The 19,390-nt window shown below is 43.1% G+C and overlaps 1 protein-coding gene across 1 annotated transcript in view; it reads left to right on the top strand.

Annotated features, from left to right (window-relative positions):
- Positions 1-19,390, top strand: part of VOPP1 (VOPP1 WW domain binding protein) — a 193,652-nt gene that overhangs the window by 9,714 nt on the left and 164,548 nt on the right. Inside the window, exon 2 of the mRNA XM_075828235.1 lies at positions 7,186-7,230. Within this exon, the coding sequence (XP_075684350.1) occupies positions 7,186-7,230 (45 nt within the window). The remainder of the gene's footprint in view (positions 1-7,185; positions 7,231-19,390) is intronic.

Raw genomic sequence — 19,390 nt, forward strand, 5'->3', positions numbered from 1 at the left:
AGACTGTTAACAGCTGCCTCGTTTCACACGTAAATGCTCCTCCTCGCATTTTGCGAGCCGTCTGAGACGCTCGTAAATCTTGAGCTGTGCTTCATTGAGTTCAATGAAGAACAGCTCAAATTACGTGGCAAAGAAGTGTCCTGCACTTCTTTGCCAAGGCAGTCCATTTACGCGTCGTCGTTTGACAGCTGTCAAACGACGACTCGTAAATTACAGGTCGTCTGCACAGTACGTCGGCAAACCCATTCAAATGAATGGGCAGATGTTTGCCGACGTATTGTAGCCCTATTTTCAGGCGTAAAACGAGGCATAATATGCCTCGTTTACCCCTGAAAATAGGTCGTGTGAACCCAGCCTAAGCTTCAAAAACTCCTGAAATCAGAGGCTGTTTTCTCTGAAATCAGCTCCGTATTTTTCAGACTTTTTTGTTAAGCATGTGAACATACCCTAAGGGATGTAGTGAGCATTTTGCCCCCACAGGTGTTTTTCAATTAGTAATTAATGCACAGTGGATGGTGCAAAGTGAAAATTGCAATTCTCCGCTGATATGCCATTTTAGTATAAACCTAAAAACGTATAGGGCACAATTAACACAAGTAGATAGGAAAAATATATCAATTTTTATTGAGAAATACAACATTAAAAGATAGGTCATACTGAGCAAAAACACAGAGACGTCTAACACTTGCAGAGAACATACAGACACAAAGGGGTAAGTGACAATGTCAAAGATGTATTTTTAACTGGGTGAATGTGGCCTGATCAAATTGATAATTTGAAAACCTCTATATATATATCTTGAAGATGTGAATCTGTAAAGTAAGAGATGTGTATATATGTATAGGCTGGATGTAAATATAGCCAGTACAGAGATTATCAACAAAGTAAAAGGCTGTAGTCCAGAATGACAAGCATGGTATGCCAGCAGTTAATGATACAGGCAAGTTAGGTGGAGGAAAACCCAAGAAAAGAAGCGTGTAACATACCCATTGTAGTCCTCTGCATGGAGAGAACGTCAGTCCCGACGCGCGTTTCGGCGAAATGCCTTCGTCCGGGGGTGCCGGACGAAGGACTACAATGGGTATGTTACACACCATTCTACATTGTCTACGGCCAACATCCACGAATTCCTCTTCCTCTTCCTGTTCCCGCTATATCCCTGGTAGCCGCAGCTGACTCTGAATTTGGAGATTTTCTACAGGTCTGGCAGCAAACCTGGTCCCCTATTCTGCAGGCAGTCGGTCACATGAAGCGTAAAGCAGATATCTTCCAGGTATCAAGGTCTGGCTATCCTCAAGGAATATCCAGCTGAAGGTGCCGTCATACAAGTTTGCTTCCAGGTTCCTCGGAACCTTTTAGATCCTACAGCAAATCAACCCTGTCTCTTACAAGCTTCGGCTGCCTCCTGCCCTCAGGATCCCCAACTCCTTTCATGTGTCCCTCCTGAAGCATGTGGTCCTGAACCGCTACACGAAAACGCCTTGCCCTTCAGTTGCTCCCAGCGGTATATGTCTCTGTGTCTATATGTGTGTGTGTGTGTGTGTGTGTGTGTGTGTGTGTGTGTATAGTTATCAGAGTGTGTTATCTGTGGTGTGAAATCTGTGGTGTGACTGCAGGTAAAGGCAGAAATATCGTTGGTCATTACTCCGATTGCTCGTCCCCATCCATTATTATCATGTCGGCAGCGCATCTCCCTGTTAACACAGGGAGATGTGCTGCCGACAACGATAATCTTTAACTTTTTAAAACAATACGACCATCAGTGGCGTTTCCAACGGTGGTGGAAACGGAAACCCATGGTTTCCGTTTGTGTCTGTCAAGGCTCTGTTCCGAAGGAAAGCTCAGACGAAACGGAGCCCTAGCGCAGATCTGAGTGCCTGTTTTGACTGAATCAATAGCACAGTCAACTGCGCTATTGATTCCGTCAAGAACAACGAAACCCTGTCACAATGGGGACAAATGGAAAGCATTAGCAACGTTCCAATCACCATTGAGATCAATGGTGAAGGAAACGAAAGCTAAGGTTTCAGTTTGCCTCTACTTTGAGGGGTTAACCCGACGGAAACCTCAGATGGAACCCCTCAATGGAAGGGCGACGCCAGTGGCATAACTACCGTTGTAGTAGCCGTAGTAGCTGCTACGGGGCCCGCAACATGAGGGGGCCCGTGCCGCCCGCCGACCCGCCCCCCCGATTTGCTTGGTGGCGCCGCCTGTAGCCGCTATGGCTGCTACAGTGGTAGCGACGATACTACGGGACCCGCGCCGCCGAGCCTCTAACATTTATGGGCCAGGCGGCACAGGCCCTCTCATGTCCGGTGGCGTCGCTAGCACCGGTGGAGGCCCCGGTGCTAGCGACAGCCACCCCCTCTTGCAGTAATTGCACCTGCATCTATAGCACGCAGGTAGAAATACATGCATTAGCGCTGAATGGCCAGGCATGTTCCTGACCATTCAGCGCCTTACGATGACTTGCCCTACAAATCAGCGCCTTTCAACGTCGCTAGCGGCGCAATGACGGGGCAAGTCATTCTGCCCTGCCAATCAGCACGTTTCAATGACGCGCGTCATTCAGCTCCGGCAGACCTGCCCAGAAGAGAGCAAATCTGCACTGCATTGATCAGGATCATGTGAGTATTTAAAGTTTTGTTTTTTTTTCTACTAAAACTGTGAGTGGCATTAGCTACAGTTGGGTCTCTATCTGCAGAGGGGGTCTATATGTGGGGATATGGAGCACTATATACAGGGGGAGGTATATGTAGAGCACTATCTAAAGGGGTGGGCTATATGTGCGATACTATACAGGGGTGGGCTATATGTGGAGCACTATCTATAGATGGAGCTACATGTAGGGCAATATCAATAGGGGTGGGCTATATGTGGGGTACTATATACAGTGGTGCGTTACCTGTGGGGCACTATCTGCAGGGCAGCTATATGTAGGGCACTGTCTACAGGGGTGGGCTATATGTGGGACACTATCTAGAGAGGTGGGCTATACGTGGTGAACTATCTATAGGGGAAGCTATATGTAGGGCAGCATGGTGGCTCAGTGGTTAGTACTATTGCCTTGCAGCTCTGGAGTCCATATGTGGGCACTATCTATAGAGGGCTGTATGTGGGGCACTATCTACAGGGGCTTTTCTGTAGGGCACTATCTACAGAGGCTCATTGGGGGTCACTATCTACAGGGGGCTATGGGGGCACTATCTACAGGGGGCGCGGTGTGTGTGGGACACAGTGTATGGTACTATTATAAATGGGGACACAGTGTATGGCGGTATTGTAGTTAGAGGTGCTGTGTATGGCGCTATTATATTCAGAGGTCTTGAGAATTTTATCTTCGTTTATAGGTGCAGAAATGTTTTAAAAATGAGAAGCTGAAGACATCTGAGCGTAAAACTGCAGAAATGGGTCGTGGCCGGAAGAAATCCATCATAGAGGTCTGGACCGGAGGGAGAAGTGGAAGAGAAAAAGAAACAAAATATGCGACGTCACCAGTGAGTCCCTTAATGTAAATGTTTATTCTGCCTCTAATCAGTACTGTAGTCACTGTATGGTCTGCAGCGAGATAAGGGGTGGTATGATTTTGTTGTGAAACAGCATCTCCCAGCATATCCTTACCATTGTTCAGGCCTTGCTGAGAGCTGTAGTTTTACGCCATACAAACCTATACGGCAGGGGTTGCACTAAATTGAGCTGTATTTGTTCTGGTGTTGTATATATCTACTGAGCATTGTAGTCTAGAATTGTATATTTAATGGGAACCTGTCTGGTAGTTTTAACCCCTTCAACCACCACCATGCGGTAATACATGACCTGACAATATTTCCAAATGTATGTTTTTCTTAGGTGCAGCAAAATCTATAAAATTAACTTTTAAAACGGCGTACACTATATGCTAATTACTCATTAAAGGATCATGGGGCGGTTCTGCTATCCTGGAGAGTCACATAGTCCTGTCTCCAAACCCACCTTTCCATGTTTGATTGACATCCCCTGGCTGATACAACTTTCTAAGATGCACCATTGCCTTTTACTACTTGGGGGGCTGTGTGGCACTATATACAAGGGGGGGGGCTGTGTGGGACTATACACATCGGGGAGCTGTGTGGCACTATATACAAGGGGCTGTGTGGCACTACTAAGGAGGGATGTGTGGTTCTATCTACTAGGGGGCTGTATGGCACTGTTTACAAGGGGGAGGGCTGTGGCTCTATCTACAGGGGGCAGTGTGTGGCACTATCTACTAAGGGGGGGCTATGTGGCACTAAATACAAGGGAGGGGGCTGTGTGGCACTATATACGGGGGGAGCTGTATGGTGCTATATACAGGGGGGGCTTTATGCCAATATCTACAGGGGGCTGTATGGCACTATCTACAAAGGGCAAGTTGGGGGCGCTATCTACAAGTGGGGTGTGACACTCTACAGGCGGGGCTGCATGGCACTGTGTACAGGGGGCTGTATGGCACAATCTACAGGGGGAACTATCTATAAGGGGGGCCCAGTCAAGAGTCTGCTATCGGGCCCAGTCTTTCCTAGTTACGCCCCTGGGCAACGCTCATGTAAACACAGCCTAACACTACTGCATTATCTGTACTCAGAGAGTTATCACTGTGTCATCTGTGGTGTGACATAGGACTGTAGATAACATCCACTACATTATCTGTACTCAGAGAGTTATAACTGTGTCATCTTTGGTATTACATAGGACTGCATATAACATCTACTACATTATCTATCAATTATATATGGGTCTGTGCATGTATATTTGTGTGTGTATATGTGTGTGTGTGTGTGCGCGCGCGTGTGTGCGTGTGCGCGTGTGTGTATATATTTACCTGTATGTTTAAATATGTCTTTATGTATGTACAGTATATATCTTCCAGTATTTGCGTGTCTATATATGTGGTTAATTTTTAATTTGTGGAGGGCAGCAATAGAGAGAACCACACAGGGCGCCATCCAACCTAAGACCGACCCTGCCTCCATATCTTCCAAGATGCATTTTTTGTGATCCAATTAAAGATAACATCAGATTACAATGAAAATGTTGAATGACCAACAAACATTTAACAATTTGGCACAACATGGACATCAAACTATATGCATGTTCCAAGAGAAGTCAGTGGACCAAGATCATTTAACATTTATTTACTTGGTTAAAAGTAACGTAATTACCGACTTCAATGCCGATATTACTTGTCATATGGTTATCTTCCCTGTCCCATTCAATACCAGTTTTGATGAATGACTTTGAGCTAGACTGTTTTTAGCTGACTTCTATGCTGGGTTCTCCTCCTCCTTGTGAATTTACAGTGAGAAATCAGTGAACCAGAGACATTTAAAGAGGCTCTGTCACCAGATTTTGCAACCCCTATCTGCTATTGCAGCAGATAGGTGCTGCAATGTAGATTACAGTAACGTTTTTATTTTTAAAAAACAAGCATTTTTGGCCAAGTTATGACCATTTTTGTAGTTATGCAAATGAGGCTTGCAAAAGTCCAAGTGGGTGTGTTTAAAAGTAAAAGTCCAAGTGGGCGTGTATTATGTGCGTACATCGGGGCGTTTTTAATACTTTTACTAGCTGGGCGCTCTGACGAGAAGTATCATCCACTTCTCTTCAGAACGCCCAGCTTCTGCCAGATCACGCGGTGACGTCACTCACAGGTCCTGCATCGTGTCAGACGAGCGAGGACACATCGGCACCAGAGGCTTCAGTTGATTCTGCAGCAGCATCGGCGTTTGCAGGTAAGTGGATGATACTTCTCGTCAGAGCGCCCAGCTAGTAAAAGTATTAAAAACGCCCCGATGTACGCACATAATACACGCCCACTTGGACTTTTACTTTTAAACACACCCACTTGGACTTTTGCAAGCCTCATTTGCATAACTACAAAAATGGTCATAACTTGGCCAAAAATGCTCGTTTTTTAAAAATAAAAACGTTACTGTAATCTACATTGCAGCGCCTATCTGCTGCAATAGCAGATAGGGGTTGCAAAATCTGGTGACAGAGCCTCTTTAACACTTTGAAGACACCAGTTACTTAAAGAAAAAAAATAATGACCCCTTTACCCACTTTGATGTCAGTTTACATGCAAAGTACTTTGGGTCTAGAAGCAATCTACTTAGTTCTACACATCAGCTGTCTTGTAAAATAAGTGTCCCAAAACCATTAACCCTTTAAAAATGTGAATGGCCATATCCAATTTCATGCCCTTGTTATGTCTCATGAAATGTATCGCGGGAGGACATCCACCTTTTTATTTTTTAAATCTTTTGTTCTTTTTATCTACATCACAAAAAACTGCTTCAACGTTGTACAGACTGTCTTGTCACAATGAGAAGGCTCAGACAGATGTAGCGGAGTTGGGTTTATATTAGTGGTTTTGCATAGAACTGCAGGTAAACATACCACAATACCTATCTAAGTGAGTTATATCAGATATGATTCAGCCCCAAAGAGTTAAATGACAAATGAAGCACTGCTACATCTGCGCTAGGTGTGCTTTATATAGACACACATAGAATTAATCCCATGACAGAGAGCAGAGCTCATTCTTGATGTACAGCTCAGCAGAACAGCCTGTACTTTATAACTGGATGCTTCCCAGGCCACTGACACAGCAGCCAAAACAATAATAATATAATATGAAGGATTCATTACTGCTGCCATATAGAAACACGACAGGGAGGTGTAAAAGCCTAGGCACCCCCTCCTCCTCCTAATCCCCTCCTCAGTTTGTGATCTCAGTCTTCCCTCTCCATCCGTTTCCATGAGGGATCAAGCTTAAATACCACCCTGCATTCATTTCCCTGCTGCTATTTCTTTCTTCAATCTCCCCTCCCGCATCGTTTTTTGTGTTCGCTTTCCCACATGATCTGCATCCTCGCCCCCTCCTGTACGAGCCACCTCGATCTGTGTCATCTGATGAGGATGAGCTTGTAACAAGCCCTGGAGTCCCAGGATCAATTTTCCATACTCAATTATCAATTGTCCTGAATATCTGGAAACCGCTATGTGAGTTTACAGCAGATGGAGGAGACCCTTAACTGAAGGCTGGAGGAGTGATTTGGGGGGGACACTACATCTGTCATTACTATCTGTGGAGAACTGGCCATTGATGCTGGGCGAAGAAGGGCTGATCACTGATGTCTTAAAGGAAGTGCTTGAGACATGAAGAGTTTGCAGTGTGCTGGTTTCTTCTTGCTGTCACTGCTCCTGGAGGTAAGCACAGGTCACAGCCGGGACTACTGTCACTCTGCTAGATGTCATCCACTCACCATTGTTTGACATATAGAGGTTCCTGATGGAATATCATAAATTATGTAACGCAGTTTCCACTCTGTACATCTGGGTGTATAGCTATAGACACATCCACCCTCCTTTGTTAGACAAACTGCTCTTTAAGCTTCTAAATATGGTTATTAAAATCTTCTGTGAACACCCCCTGCTCTATCTATACCTGATGGAAATAGGGTAGGGAAGAGGGGATATTATCTACATAGTTGTACCAAATGTGGGAACTTGTTTAATTCATTGTATACTGAAGCGTACATTACCGAAATAACAAAATTACTCCTGGTGCTAGCTCATGCCAGCACCCCTCCCTATTACTGGGACCTGTTCACCTATGGGAAATGGAGTCAACCCAAGCTGGGTCCCCCTTATTTTCATGGGCCACTTAGCAGCAACAAGGGCTGCCGCTATGTACACCTGTGTACTAATGATGATTCTTAACATCACTCCTGTTCCAGCAGGTATTTACAAAGTAATAACTGCTGCAGAACCTTTTTTTTGTACAGTTCACTATGATTGCTATTTTTCAAGAGGATCTGCAGCAGCTGAGGTCTGCATTGTATGTCAACTGGATGAATTGGTAGTGTTTAATTATAAAGATTGCCCTATACAATAAGTGTTACCAGGTGTCCGGAATTAGGTGCAAGGCCATCAAATGTCCTCTTGTTTCTCTCCAGCTATAGACCTTCCTTTGTTTCATTCATTATTTACAGAAGAAAAAATAGAGAACTGGACCCATCATAGTATAAAAATGTAAGGCCTTTGAGCTACTGTACTCTTCCTGCATGTGTGAGTCCATTGTTCTCCTGGACGACTGTGATTTATGCTGGTGGCTCTTAAGAAAAAAATACAATCTTTCAATATTTTTCTCCTTTTCTCAATCCATTAGCCTTTCTTGCCCACGCGTTTTCATTAACATTTTATCTACAGAACAAGATATGGTTACAAGCTAGTTCTGATTATTGCCATTTGATGTGTATGGATACATTGTATTCACTGTGTGTATATAATATAGTATAAATGTAAATGTTTTGTTCTTCTGCCCCTCGAAAGCGTAACAGATTTGTTGAGGCTATGGGCTATTAATAAATCCTGTTATTGTTGTGATCAATACTCTGATGTTGTACATGTAGATGAGGTCAAAAAGTGAATTTCAAACATAGCAGCTGTGTATCCGCTACGTCTATAGCAAAAAGCAACCTTATATGTATGTGCAGAAGTCTAATGTGCTGGTCCTTTGACTTGGTGATATTTGGGAATGTAGACTACAGGTATCTGCAAGGAGTTGCTACCAGTTTTACATCATAATGATTGTTAAAATTATAATAAATAATCATCTTCCTCTTGTACTCTTTACAATCTTTGTAACTTAAAAAAAAAAAGAAAAAAAGGGAAATGTTTGTTTTGCTCAACCACACCCATACAAATGGCATGGCTCCTGCCCTTTCAATATGAGTCACAAAGAAGGAAACCATGAATTGCAGCAATTTGTGTTTACTGCCTTTAGGGCTTCTTTCTAAATAACTCTGCATAGAATATTTTTTTGTCAAAAAAACTTAGCTAAAATGATCTAGTGATAAAAACGTATGTTATATAAGATGCCAAATAATGTAATTCTAGGAGAGGTTGTGATATAAGTATGCATGAATTAAAGGGAAGTTACACTTGGAGTTGCATATATAGGCCTGGGATTTGGTATAGCCATTGTGGCGTGATACAGCACGTATGATATCCATGAGCTGGGAGGGCTTTTCTTCTGATTTGGATCTAATGCCAGTTAGGGCAAAAAAAAACTTTACCACATGTGTGAACCCAGTCTCTATAATGCGTATGTCATGTAGTATTATTGAGACTCTTATTATAGTTTCTCCGGTACAGTGGTGTTTCTGCTGGGTGAAGGACTTGTAGATAAAAATGGTTTTGGGTGTCTACAGTGGTTGTCACCTCTTCCCTCACATAGAAGAAGGGGAAATGAAGGCTTGTCAGTACTGAATTAACACATTTCTGTCTCTCACTGCTATATTAGGGCGCATGCACACAGATGTATTACAATAATAGTTTGATTCAAATTCGAGGGTTATATGAAAGAGCCCAACAGAACATATTATGGTGATTGGCTAAAGTCCACATAAATACTTCACAACGTATATAACTGTAAAGATGCACCTCAATGCCGGCTGAATAAGCCAGGCAAATTCAATTTCAATGTAAAGTCCACATCTCCTCCACCTATTGAAAAGGTGCTGTACCGCAGAGCGATTGCTTTGATGGATTTGTTCCTGTATACGGGAATCACCGTACTTCGCTCCAAACGACTAGATGTTATAGACGCTGGATATTTCACCTATTTCAACTATGCCTTTGTGGAAATATATGGACTTGTGTTCCTAAATCTATAACACTTCTAGAAGATCCACCATAGTCATGTAAGACCGTCACACTTCTGAGTTCAATAAGGAGATTTTATTATACTTACAAACTTCAGTTATAAAGTGGTTATCATAAAAAGGCAGCGCCATGCCCCAGAAGAAGCCAAGTGTGGGTTAATTGTTTGGCATGCTGCTGCCTTATTTCATAAGGAGGCATCCATTGGATGCCATATTTCCTTAATTTAGTGCCATATAGGGACAACATATGGGGGCACACAGAATACCTATAGCTCATTTGTACTGTAGGGACCCTGTGTGTTACCTGCCTCTGCCCTGTATAATAACGCTTAATCAGATTGTGAAACCCAAAGGCAAGTTTTCCTTCTAACCTCTGTTGGGATCCACTCCTGTTTTTGACAAAAGAAAATATAGACCATAAATAAAGACTCTGATTTTGCATTGTGATCACTGGGCTCTCCTTATGTGGGAGAGCCACTGTGTCTAGTAAGACCCAGGGTTTCTCTGTTATAATACAGTACTGTTATAATACAGTACAGTGTATATATATGCACTAGCAATAGACGAGTGTCTGTTATGTTGGGAATAGTTTTAAGAAGTCGTCGGCACTCCACTAAGGTAAAAATATAAAAAAAAATTCATCTACCACAAATAACTTTTTACATTGAAAAGAGAATCCCTGTGCTCTTTCAAACACAATTGCCCTTCACAGCACAGCACATTTTAAGGCTGGGTTCCCACATGGCAGATAATGTACTTGATTCTGCAAGTTTCACTCATTAGATTGCTTTACATGCAGCTGATTGGCTGATTATAACTCAGGTAATGGTGCATCAGATCATGCTTGGATTTCCTACTTAGTATGAGAGACAGAGCTGCTTCATCCACTGTTTAGGCACAGAGTAATTAACATAGCTGTTGAAGAGACCTCCCAGGGTATATTACTGGTGGAATAAAGAGTAAATCCTGACAATTTGGGGCATTTGAGGAGTTCAATGCATGTTTTTTTCTGGGCATTATTTGTGGGTATTAAAGAGGCTCTGTCACCAGTTTATAACTGACCTATCTTCTACCTAATCTGAGAGGCGCTTTAATGTAGATAATGACCGGACATTGCCTCCAGCCATGGATGAAGAGAAGTGTATGACGCTGATTGGTCAGCGTCATACACTTCTCTTTACTACGCCCACTTGGTCAAGAGTAAAAAAACGCACACTTGGGCATTAAGAACAAATTTGCATAACACTTAAAATGCTCATAACTTTGTCAAAAATAAAAGTTTAAAAAAAAAAAAAACAACACATTACTTATCTACATTAATGCACCTATGGATTAGGTAGAAAATAGGGCAGTTATAAACTGGTGACAGAGCCTCAGTAAATTCCTATGAATAAACTGGCTACGCTTTAATGTGTTCCTTACAGTCTGCATGGAGATGTGACTAATTCCATTACATGCATGTTCTTTTTTTAATTACTCTGATTTGGAGTAATTTTTTTCGTTATGCAAATACTTTACATAGACTGTCTCATATTCAGTGTTCCTGAAAATGATTAGAAATTATTGGCAACACTGGCGTAGCTATAGGGGTCGCAGCGGTCGCAATTGCGACGGGCCCCGAAGCCAGGGGGGCCCACAGCCCCCCCGCACCACATCAATAAAAAGTTACTATAGTAACTTGGGCCGCGGGCCCCTGTTACTATAGTAACAGACTTTACTTACCTTCCTGGTTCCGAATCGCAGAGGAGGTCCTGACGTCAAGCGCTGTGCGCAGCGCATGACGTCACAGCGCTATGCGCCGCGCACAACATCGAGAGGACAGAACCTCCGCCGTGGCTGAATAGGAAGGTAAGATTAGCCCTGACTGGCGGGGTCCGACTCCCGGGACCCGCCAATCAGCTGTTTTGAAGGGGCCGCAGCACTCGTACGAGAGCTGCTCCCCTTCATTCCGGTCACGCTGTGAATTGGTGTCGGCGATTCACAGTGTGAGCGAGTAGTGAAATGAAGGGGAAGCAGCTCCCGTACGAGTGCTGCGGCCCCTTCAAAACAGCTGATTTGCGGGTCCCGGGAGACACATCAGCTATTGATGGCCTATCCTGTGGATAGGCCATCAATGTTTAGGGACTGCACAACCCCTAAGCCTATGATGTTGCAGGCTTAGGGGGCCCATGAGACAGGATCACAGATTGTGTGATGCTGTCTGCTGGGCCCTGTATCTAAGCCAATCACATGGTAGGCTTAGATACATGGCCCATGTCTGATCCTGTCTGCTGGGCCCTGTATATAAGACTACCACACTGTAGGTTTAGATACAGGGCCCCAGCACACAGTAATCTTATACTGTATAAGATTACTGTCTGCTGGACCCTGTATCTAAGCCTACCTTGTGGTAGGCTTAGATACAGGGTCCCACAGACAGTATCACACATGGGCCCTGTATCTAAGCCTAACACATGTGTTACTAATAGTTTTTTTTGTGTGTTTTCTTACAGGTTCGGTCGTTGGACTACGTCGGATTCCAGGACTACTTCGATGACGGCTTTTTTTTTATTATCAATAAAATGGTTAATGAGGGTTGTGTGTTTTTTTTTATTTCAATAAAATATTTTTTTTATGTCTTTGTGTTTTTTTTTTAAACTATATTACTACCGCCTTAGTAATGGCCGCCGACTGAGTGACAGCGTCCATTGCTAAGGCGGGGCTTAGTGTTAGCCGGTGCAGAAGCGAACACTAACCCCCATTATTACTCCGGTACCCACCGCCACCAGGGGTGCTGGGAAGAGCCGGGTACCATCCAGTACTTGACCATCTGTAGTGATGGTCGGCCACTGGGGTGGCCGCAGGCTGGTATTATCAGGAGGGGAAAGGCCAAAAACAGTGGCCCTTCCCACCCTGGTGATGCTAGGCTGCTGCTGCTGCTTTATTGTATCTGGCTGGTTATGAAAAATGGGGGGGACCCCACGTCATTTAAAAAAAAAATAATAATAATTGGAAAGAACGATGTCGGGTCCCCCCCAATTTTCATAACCAGCCAGATACAACACAGCAGCAGCAGCCTAGCATTACCAGGGTGGTAGGTGCCACTGTTTTTGGCTTTCCCCAGCCTAATACTACCAGCCTGCGGCCACCCTGGTGCCTGACCGTCACTACAGATGGTCGGGTACTGGTTCGTACCCAGCTCTTCCCAGCACCCCTGGTGGAGGTGGGTACCGGGGTAATAATGGGGGTTAGTGTTGGCCTCTGCACCTGCTAACATTAAGCCCCGCCTTAGTAATGGAGGTTGTCAATCAGCCGGCGGCCATTACTAAGGCGGTGATAATAAAGTTTAAAAAGATACAAGCACATAGAAAAAATATTTTATTGAAATAAAAAAACACAACCCTCATTAACCATTTTATTGAGAATAAAAAAACGGCGTCATTGAAGTCCTCGTATGCAAAGTCCAACAACCGAACCTGTAAAAAAACACAAACACACAAAAATAATTAGTAACACATAAAAAAGCTAAATTATTATTCTTACCTTTCCTGGGTCCAGCACTGGAGCCGCAATGTCAGCGTGCTGGGCCTTGTATCTAATCCTATCATGTGTGATACTGTCTGCTGGGCCCTATATCTAATCCTATCATGTGTGATACTGTCTGCTGAGCTGTGTATCTAATCCTATCATGTGTGATACTGTCTGGTGAGCTGTGTATCTAATCCAATCATGTGTGATACTGTCTGCTGGGCCCTATATCTAATCCTATCATGTGTGATACTGTCTGCTGAGCCACTGTATCTAATCCTATCATGTGTGATACTGTCTGCTGAGCCATTGTATCTAATCCTATCATGTGTGATACTGTCTGCTGGGCCACTGCATCTAATCCTATCATGTGTGATACTGTCTGCTGAGCTGTGTATCTAATCCTATCATGTGTGATACTGTCTTCTCAGCCACTGTATCTAATCCTATCATGTGTGATACTGTCTGCTGAGCCACCGTATCTAATCCTATCCATAGTTTATAGGGTCGTAGTGCTATAGATATGCTATGCTGTCTCCTATACACACATTTTTTTTTGGGCGGACACATATGTATTGGGGCTATTTCCCCTGACATTTTAAGCCCTGAGGGTATGTTCACACGGCAGCGTCCGTTACGGCTGAAATTACGGGGCTGTTTTCAGGAAAAAACAGCTCCGGAATTTCAGACGTAAAGGCAAGTGCAGGCGTCTTTCGCTGCGTCCATTACGGACGTAATTGGAGCTGTTTTTCCATTGAGTCTATGGAAAACGGCTCCATTTACGTCTGAAGAAGTGACAGGCACTTCTTTGACGCGGGCGTCTTTCTTACGCGCCGCCTTTTGACAGCGGTGCGTAAAAAAAATGACCGTCGGCACAGAACATCGTAAGACCCATTCTAATGAATGGGCAGATGTTTGCCGACGCTTTTGAGCCGCAATTTCGGACGTAATTCAATGCTAAAACGCCCGAATTACGTCCGTAAATAGTGTGTGTGAACCCAGCCTTGTGACGCCCCGGCTGCTAGTGCTGCATTGTTGGGTCACTTAGGAGACCCAGCGATGCAGCTGAAAGCTGCGGACCGTCGTCCATGAGGAGTTTGCGGGGGGGGGCCCAATAAGAACTTTTGCATCGGGGCCCATGAGCCTTTAGCTACGCCCCTGATTGGCAACTATTCATAAGATCATTAGTTCACTATGGAGCAGTCCTTCTCAAAATGTGATGTGCCCCCAGTTGTTGGTGAGGCACAGCTGGGCAGGCATTTATGGCAGAAGTGATCATAAATTGCAAAGGTTTTTATTTGTTTTTTGGTTGAGCTCAGTTGACTCATTTTGTGCTTATTTCAATGTTATACATGATTTGGGAGACACATGAAAGGTAAACTGAGCAATATTTTTTTTATATAATTTTGGCATAGACCCAGGACTCACCATGTTTTGGCTGGTAAGGCTCCAGCAGAAACAGTTTTAGAAGCCGTTCTGAAGAGTATACAGTATATAGGAAAGATAAGTTAGCTTTATCATGAACCTGAGATAGAGCAGGCATGATCCAATATAGTCAGTAAATAATATTGCTGTCAACTATTTATATGCATTCACCACTAGATTAGGCCTCACCGGTGATAGGTCCTTAACATCCTATTATTTTTCTTACAACCTGCTTATATAAGGAAGACATTCCATGAAAACACTTTTACATAGTTTTAGAGCACTCTGTGTTTTTTTTTTTTTCTAAGTCACAGCATGATGTATAAAAACTGCAGTAGTGAAAACATGTTTTTTAGCTCCAGGAAAATCTCCTAGAATCCTTTTTAAAAAAAAACAAAACACATTAAAAACTTGTTTAAAAGAGGTATTAAACAGCATCTGTCCTCTTTAAACCTGGTGATACTTACTAACTCCCCCCCCCCCAATATCCTATTTGGAAAGAGGGTGCATTCAAAAATGTGCACGGTTTGTAAGGCCTCCCACACACGAGCGTGTTTGGTCCGTGATATACAGTCCGTACGTCGGCCGCATTTCCCAGACCAAACACACTGCAGGGAGCCGGGCTCTTAGCTTCATAGATATCTATGACGCTAGATGTCACTGCCTCGCTGCGGGACAACTGTCCCGTACTGTAATCATGTTTTCAGTACGGGACAGTAGTTCCGCAGCGAGGCTGTGACATCTAGCGTCATAGATATCTATGATGCTAAGAGCTTGGCTCCTTGCGGTGTGTTTGGTCCAGGAAATCCGGCCGACGTACGGACTGTATATCACGGACCGAACGCGCTCGTATCATTGCTTCCCTTCCAGCTGATTGGCCAATAGGGATGATGTGGCTTCCATTTTGAAACTTGTACATGAAGAATGCTGAAAATATAGCCACATGATCAGTCTCAGCTAAAGTAACCTGCTTATTAGCATACAGATCATGCTTTTTGAACTGTTGTCTCCTGGGTAGATTGGCACCCATGCACAATGTTTAAATAGGGCATTTAATAGATACTCTAGCTTAGAGTATCTGTTTCCCGGACAACTATTTCCCTGGGTGAGTCTAGCCATACAGTGACCTGTATTTTCCTCCATGTGTGCCCCCATGTCCCTGACTTGAGAGTTACAAGTTGACCACCCCAAAGGTCTCTATTTTGTGGTGCCCATGGAATTGTCATTCTATTTCCCCCATGTAGAAGTTTGTATCAAAGCAGGATTCCTAGTTGGGTGGAAAACCCAGCTTGTTAGCTGTTTGACTTGGCACTTTGCCAAATTCAGATTTGAAAATGAATGTCTGATTTTTTGGACAACCCTTTAAAAGTCTAACTCTGGGCAAAAATTGAAAATTCTGTTAAAGTATTGTTTTCTAGACTCTCTAGCGGACCATGCAAATGCCATTCAGGAGATATGCACTTTCTAATAAACTATATCTTAGGCAAGACTATAAATTACAGACCTAAATCTAAATAATAAATGTATGGCTTAAAATAGCAGAAACGAGCTGAGATATAAATCTGTAAAATCATGCAAATATGAAATTGGAGTTCTGACTGTAAGTTAAAAGAGATTATATTTAAATGAACATCCAGAAAGAGGGTTGACGGCTCTGTCTAGTGAAGGACATTGGCAGAATATAAAAAAATATTTATTGCGTGCTATAAATCTATAGGAAGACGTCTAAGTGCTTTTCCCTCTACAAGGACACCATTTATAGAGGAGCTACAGGTTATGTATGACAGATATTTTATAGTAAAAGTGAAATGTTGAACTGGATGGTTTATATTACATGAAAAAATCATTTAAATTGTAAACAAAATTATTTTGCACTTGACTTGATTCATAAATCAGATTACATTTTCTATGGCAATACAGTGTCCATAGAGGCATATCGTGTTTTGCTTAATCCAAATATCCTCTTCCTTTGTTCGTTTATACTCTTTTTAACCATATTATCATTTAAAATTTTGATCAAGTGTTTTATGAGGTCCACGAAGCTTATATTTAAATTTGTCTGTAATATCCATTATGTGTAACATTCAGTCTCTCTTTGATGGATATCAATGAGTGGTTGTCGAAGACCCAATAATATTATCTTCTCCAACATTGAATTGTAGTCCTCGAAGCAATGGACTGCTTGCAGAATTGCAAAGGACCCTAAGTAAGCTTTCTAATAGGCAGTAAACCCACTTTAACATGGGCGTATTTTGGTCAGTATTTATAAGCCAAAACCAGTAGATCCAAAAATGCAAGAGGTGCAAATCTTTTCATTATACTTTTTCTCTGTGCAGGTTCCACTTCTGGATTTGGCTTTACAAATACTGATGCAAAAATCCTGACCAAAATATTGCCGCAACTCTGGAGATTTTAATAGACAGAGTCAATCTGCCTGAAAAACTACCTAGACATGGGACATTATGTGCCACAGAGGCTGGGATCGACCACAAGTATAATTATAGTGATAGTTGTGGTGCTATAAGTAATGCTTGGGTGCTGCTGATATAACTTAAGTTCTTTATGATATTTTTAGGATGATAGAAAAAAAATTGAATATTTGATGAATAATCTTGTGGTAGTTGAGAACTAAATCAATTCCTATGATCATTTCCACAGGTGTGGGTTTTTGTGCCTGGAAATCCATCAGTAAACATTCCTGCAACTTATAGAAGACCTTTCACCTTTACTGACATGTCTGTTTTAGTAAATATATGTGTTCCCCATAAAATAACTATTCTGGAACATATTTTTTTGGAACTCTGCGTTGTGCCATTAGGGTATGTTCACACGGAGTGTTTTCAGCCGTAAACTTCCCAAAAAATGTCTGAAAAATCGGAAGTAGAACGCCTCCAAACATCTGCCCATTGATTTCAATGGGAAAAATGGCGTTCTGTTCCCGACGGGCCGTTTTTACGCGGCCGTTTTTCAAAACGACCGCGTAAAAAAACGGCCGCGAAAAAGAATTGCATGTCACTTCTTGGGACGTTTTTGGAGCCGTTTTTCATAGACTCTATAGAGAAACAGTTCCAAAAACGGGCGTTAAAAACACAACGAAAAACGCGACTTTGATTAAAAAATGCCTGAAAATCAGAAGCTGTTTTCCCTTGAAAACAGCTCCGTATTTTCAGACGGTTTTTATTTTGTGTGTGCACATACCCTTACTCTATTATTCCCCCTAAGTATGTATGAATCAATTAACAACTGGGTGTTACAATTTCCCTTGTCAAAGGGGCGTGTCCCTACACCACTCACCCTTCTCAGCACTGATTGGACAATGTCATATTGTGTAAGGACACACCCCTAGGTAATAACATCTAGTTGTCAATTTACTCATACATCCCTAGAGGGAATAACAGAGGAATGGCACTTAGGGTATGTTCACACGGCCTATTTTCGGCTGAAGAAACAGAAGCAGAACGCCTCCAAACATCTGCCCATTGATTTCAATGGGAAAAACTGCGTTCTGTTCCGATGGGCCGTTAAAAAAACGGCCGCGAAAAAGAAGTGCAGGTCACTTCTTGGGACGTTTTTGGAGCCGTTTTTCATCGACTCTATGGAAAACAGCTCCAAAAACGGCCATAAAAAAATGCAGCGAAAATCGCGAGTGGCTTAAAAAACGTCTGAAAATCAGCTCCGTATTTTCAGACGTTTTTGACTCAGCGTGTGAACATACCCTTAGAGTTCTAAGAAACAATGCTCCTGAACTGTTATTTTATGGGGAATACATTTACGGGTGCTGTTTAACCCGTTAGTGATCGCCAATACGCCTTTTCACGGCACCGCATCGGAATAAATAAACAGCAGCCCTGGAGCAGCCCTGGTCGAAAGGGCGAGATCGATATCCGTATCAATCTTGCCAGTTTAACTCCTCAGATGTGGCGCTCCATAACGAGCGCGGCATCTGAGTGGTTTTGGAGAGAGCACCCTCCCTCACCCCTCCGGCATCCTGCGTGTGATCGCAGAGTTCCGGTGTCCTCTATAGCAGCCGGGGGGCCTAATAAAGCTTAGCAGATGCCTGTCCGTTTTACATGGACAGCCAAGTAATACACTGAAATACAAAAGTATTGAAGTGTATTATAAAAGAGATCAATATCAGTATCGATCTCGCCAATTTAACCCCTTAGATGCGCCGGCCATGTGCGCGGCCATGACTTTCGGGTCGGCCGGCAGCGGACTGTCAGCCGCGAGCCACCCGCAAATTATTTTTAATGAGCCCGGACCGCAGAAGACGGCCCTAATAACACATGCCCGTTCTTTCTGCGGTGCGGTATCCTGGACCATGCACGGACCGTGGAAACCACGGTCGTGTGCATGGCCCCATAGGAATGAATGGGGCCGCAATACTCCCGTGGATTTTCGGGGTAATTGCGCCCGCAAAAGCACGTTCGTGTGCATGAGGCCTGAGAATGTGTACAGACACGTCATTTTAACCCCTTAATGACCAGGACATTTTGCACGTTAATGACCAAGGATTATTTTTTTGTTTTTTCACGCATTCTAAGAGTCTGAACTTTTTTTTTAGTCCGTCGACATAGCCGTATAAGGGTTTGTTTTTTGCGGGACGAGTTGTATTTTTCAATTGCACTATTTTTGGGTGCATATAATATATTGATAAACTTTTATTAACTTTATTTTAGGAAAGAATTGAAAATAAACAGCTATTCCAGCATTATTTTTCACATTATAAATTTACGCTGTTCACTTCGCTTAGATTCCGGGCAACTGCC

The sequence above is a fragment of the Rhinoderma darwinii genome, chromosome 5 (assembly GCF_050947455.1).
Source record: "Rhinoderma darwinii isolate aRhiDar2 chromosome 5, aRhiDar2.hap1, whole genome shotgun sequence".
Lineage (NCBI taxonomy): Eukaryota > Metazoa > Chordata > Amphibia > Anura > Rhinodermatidae > Rhinoderma > Rhinoderma darwinii.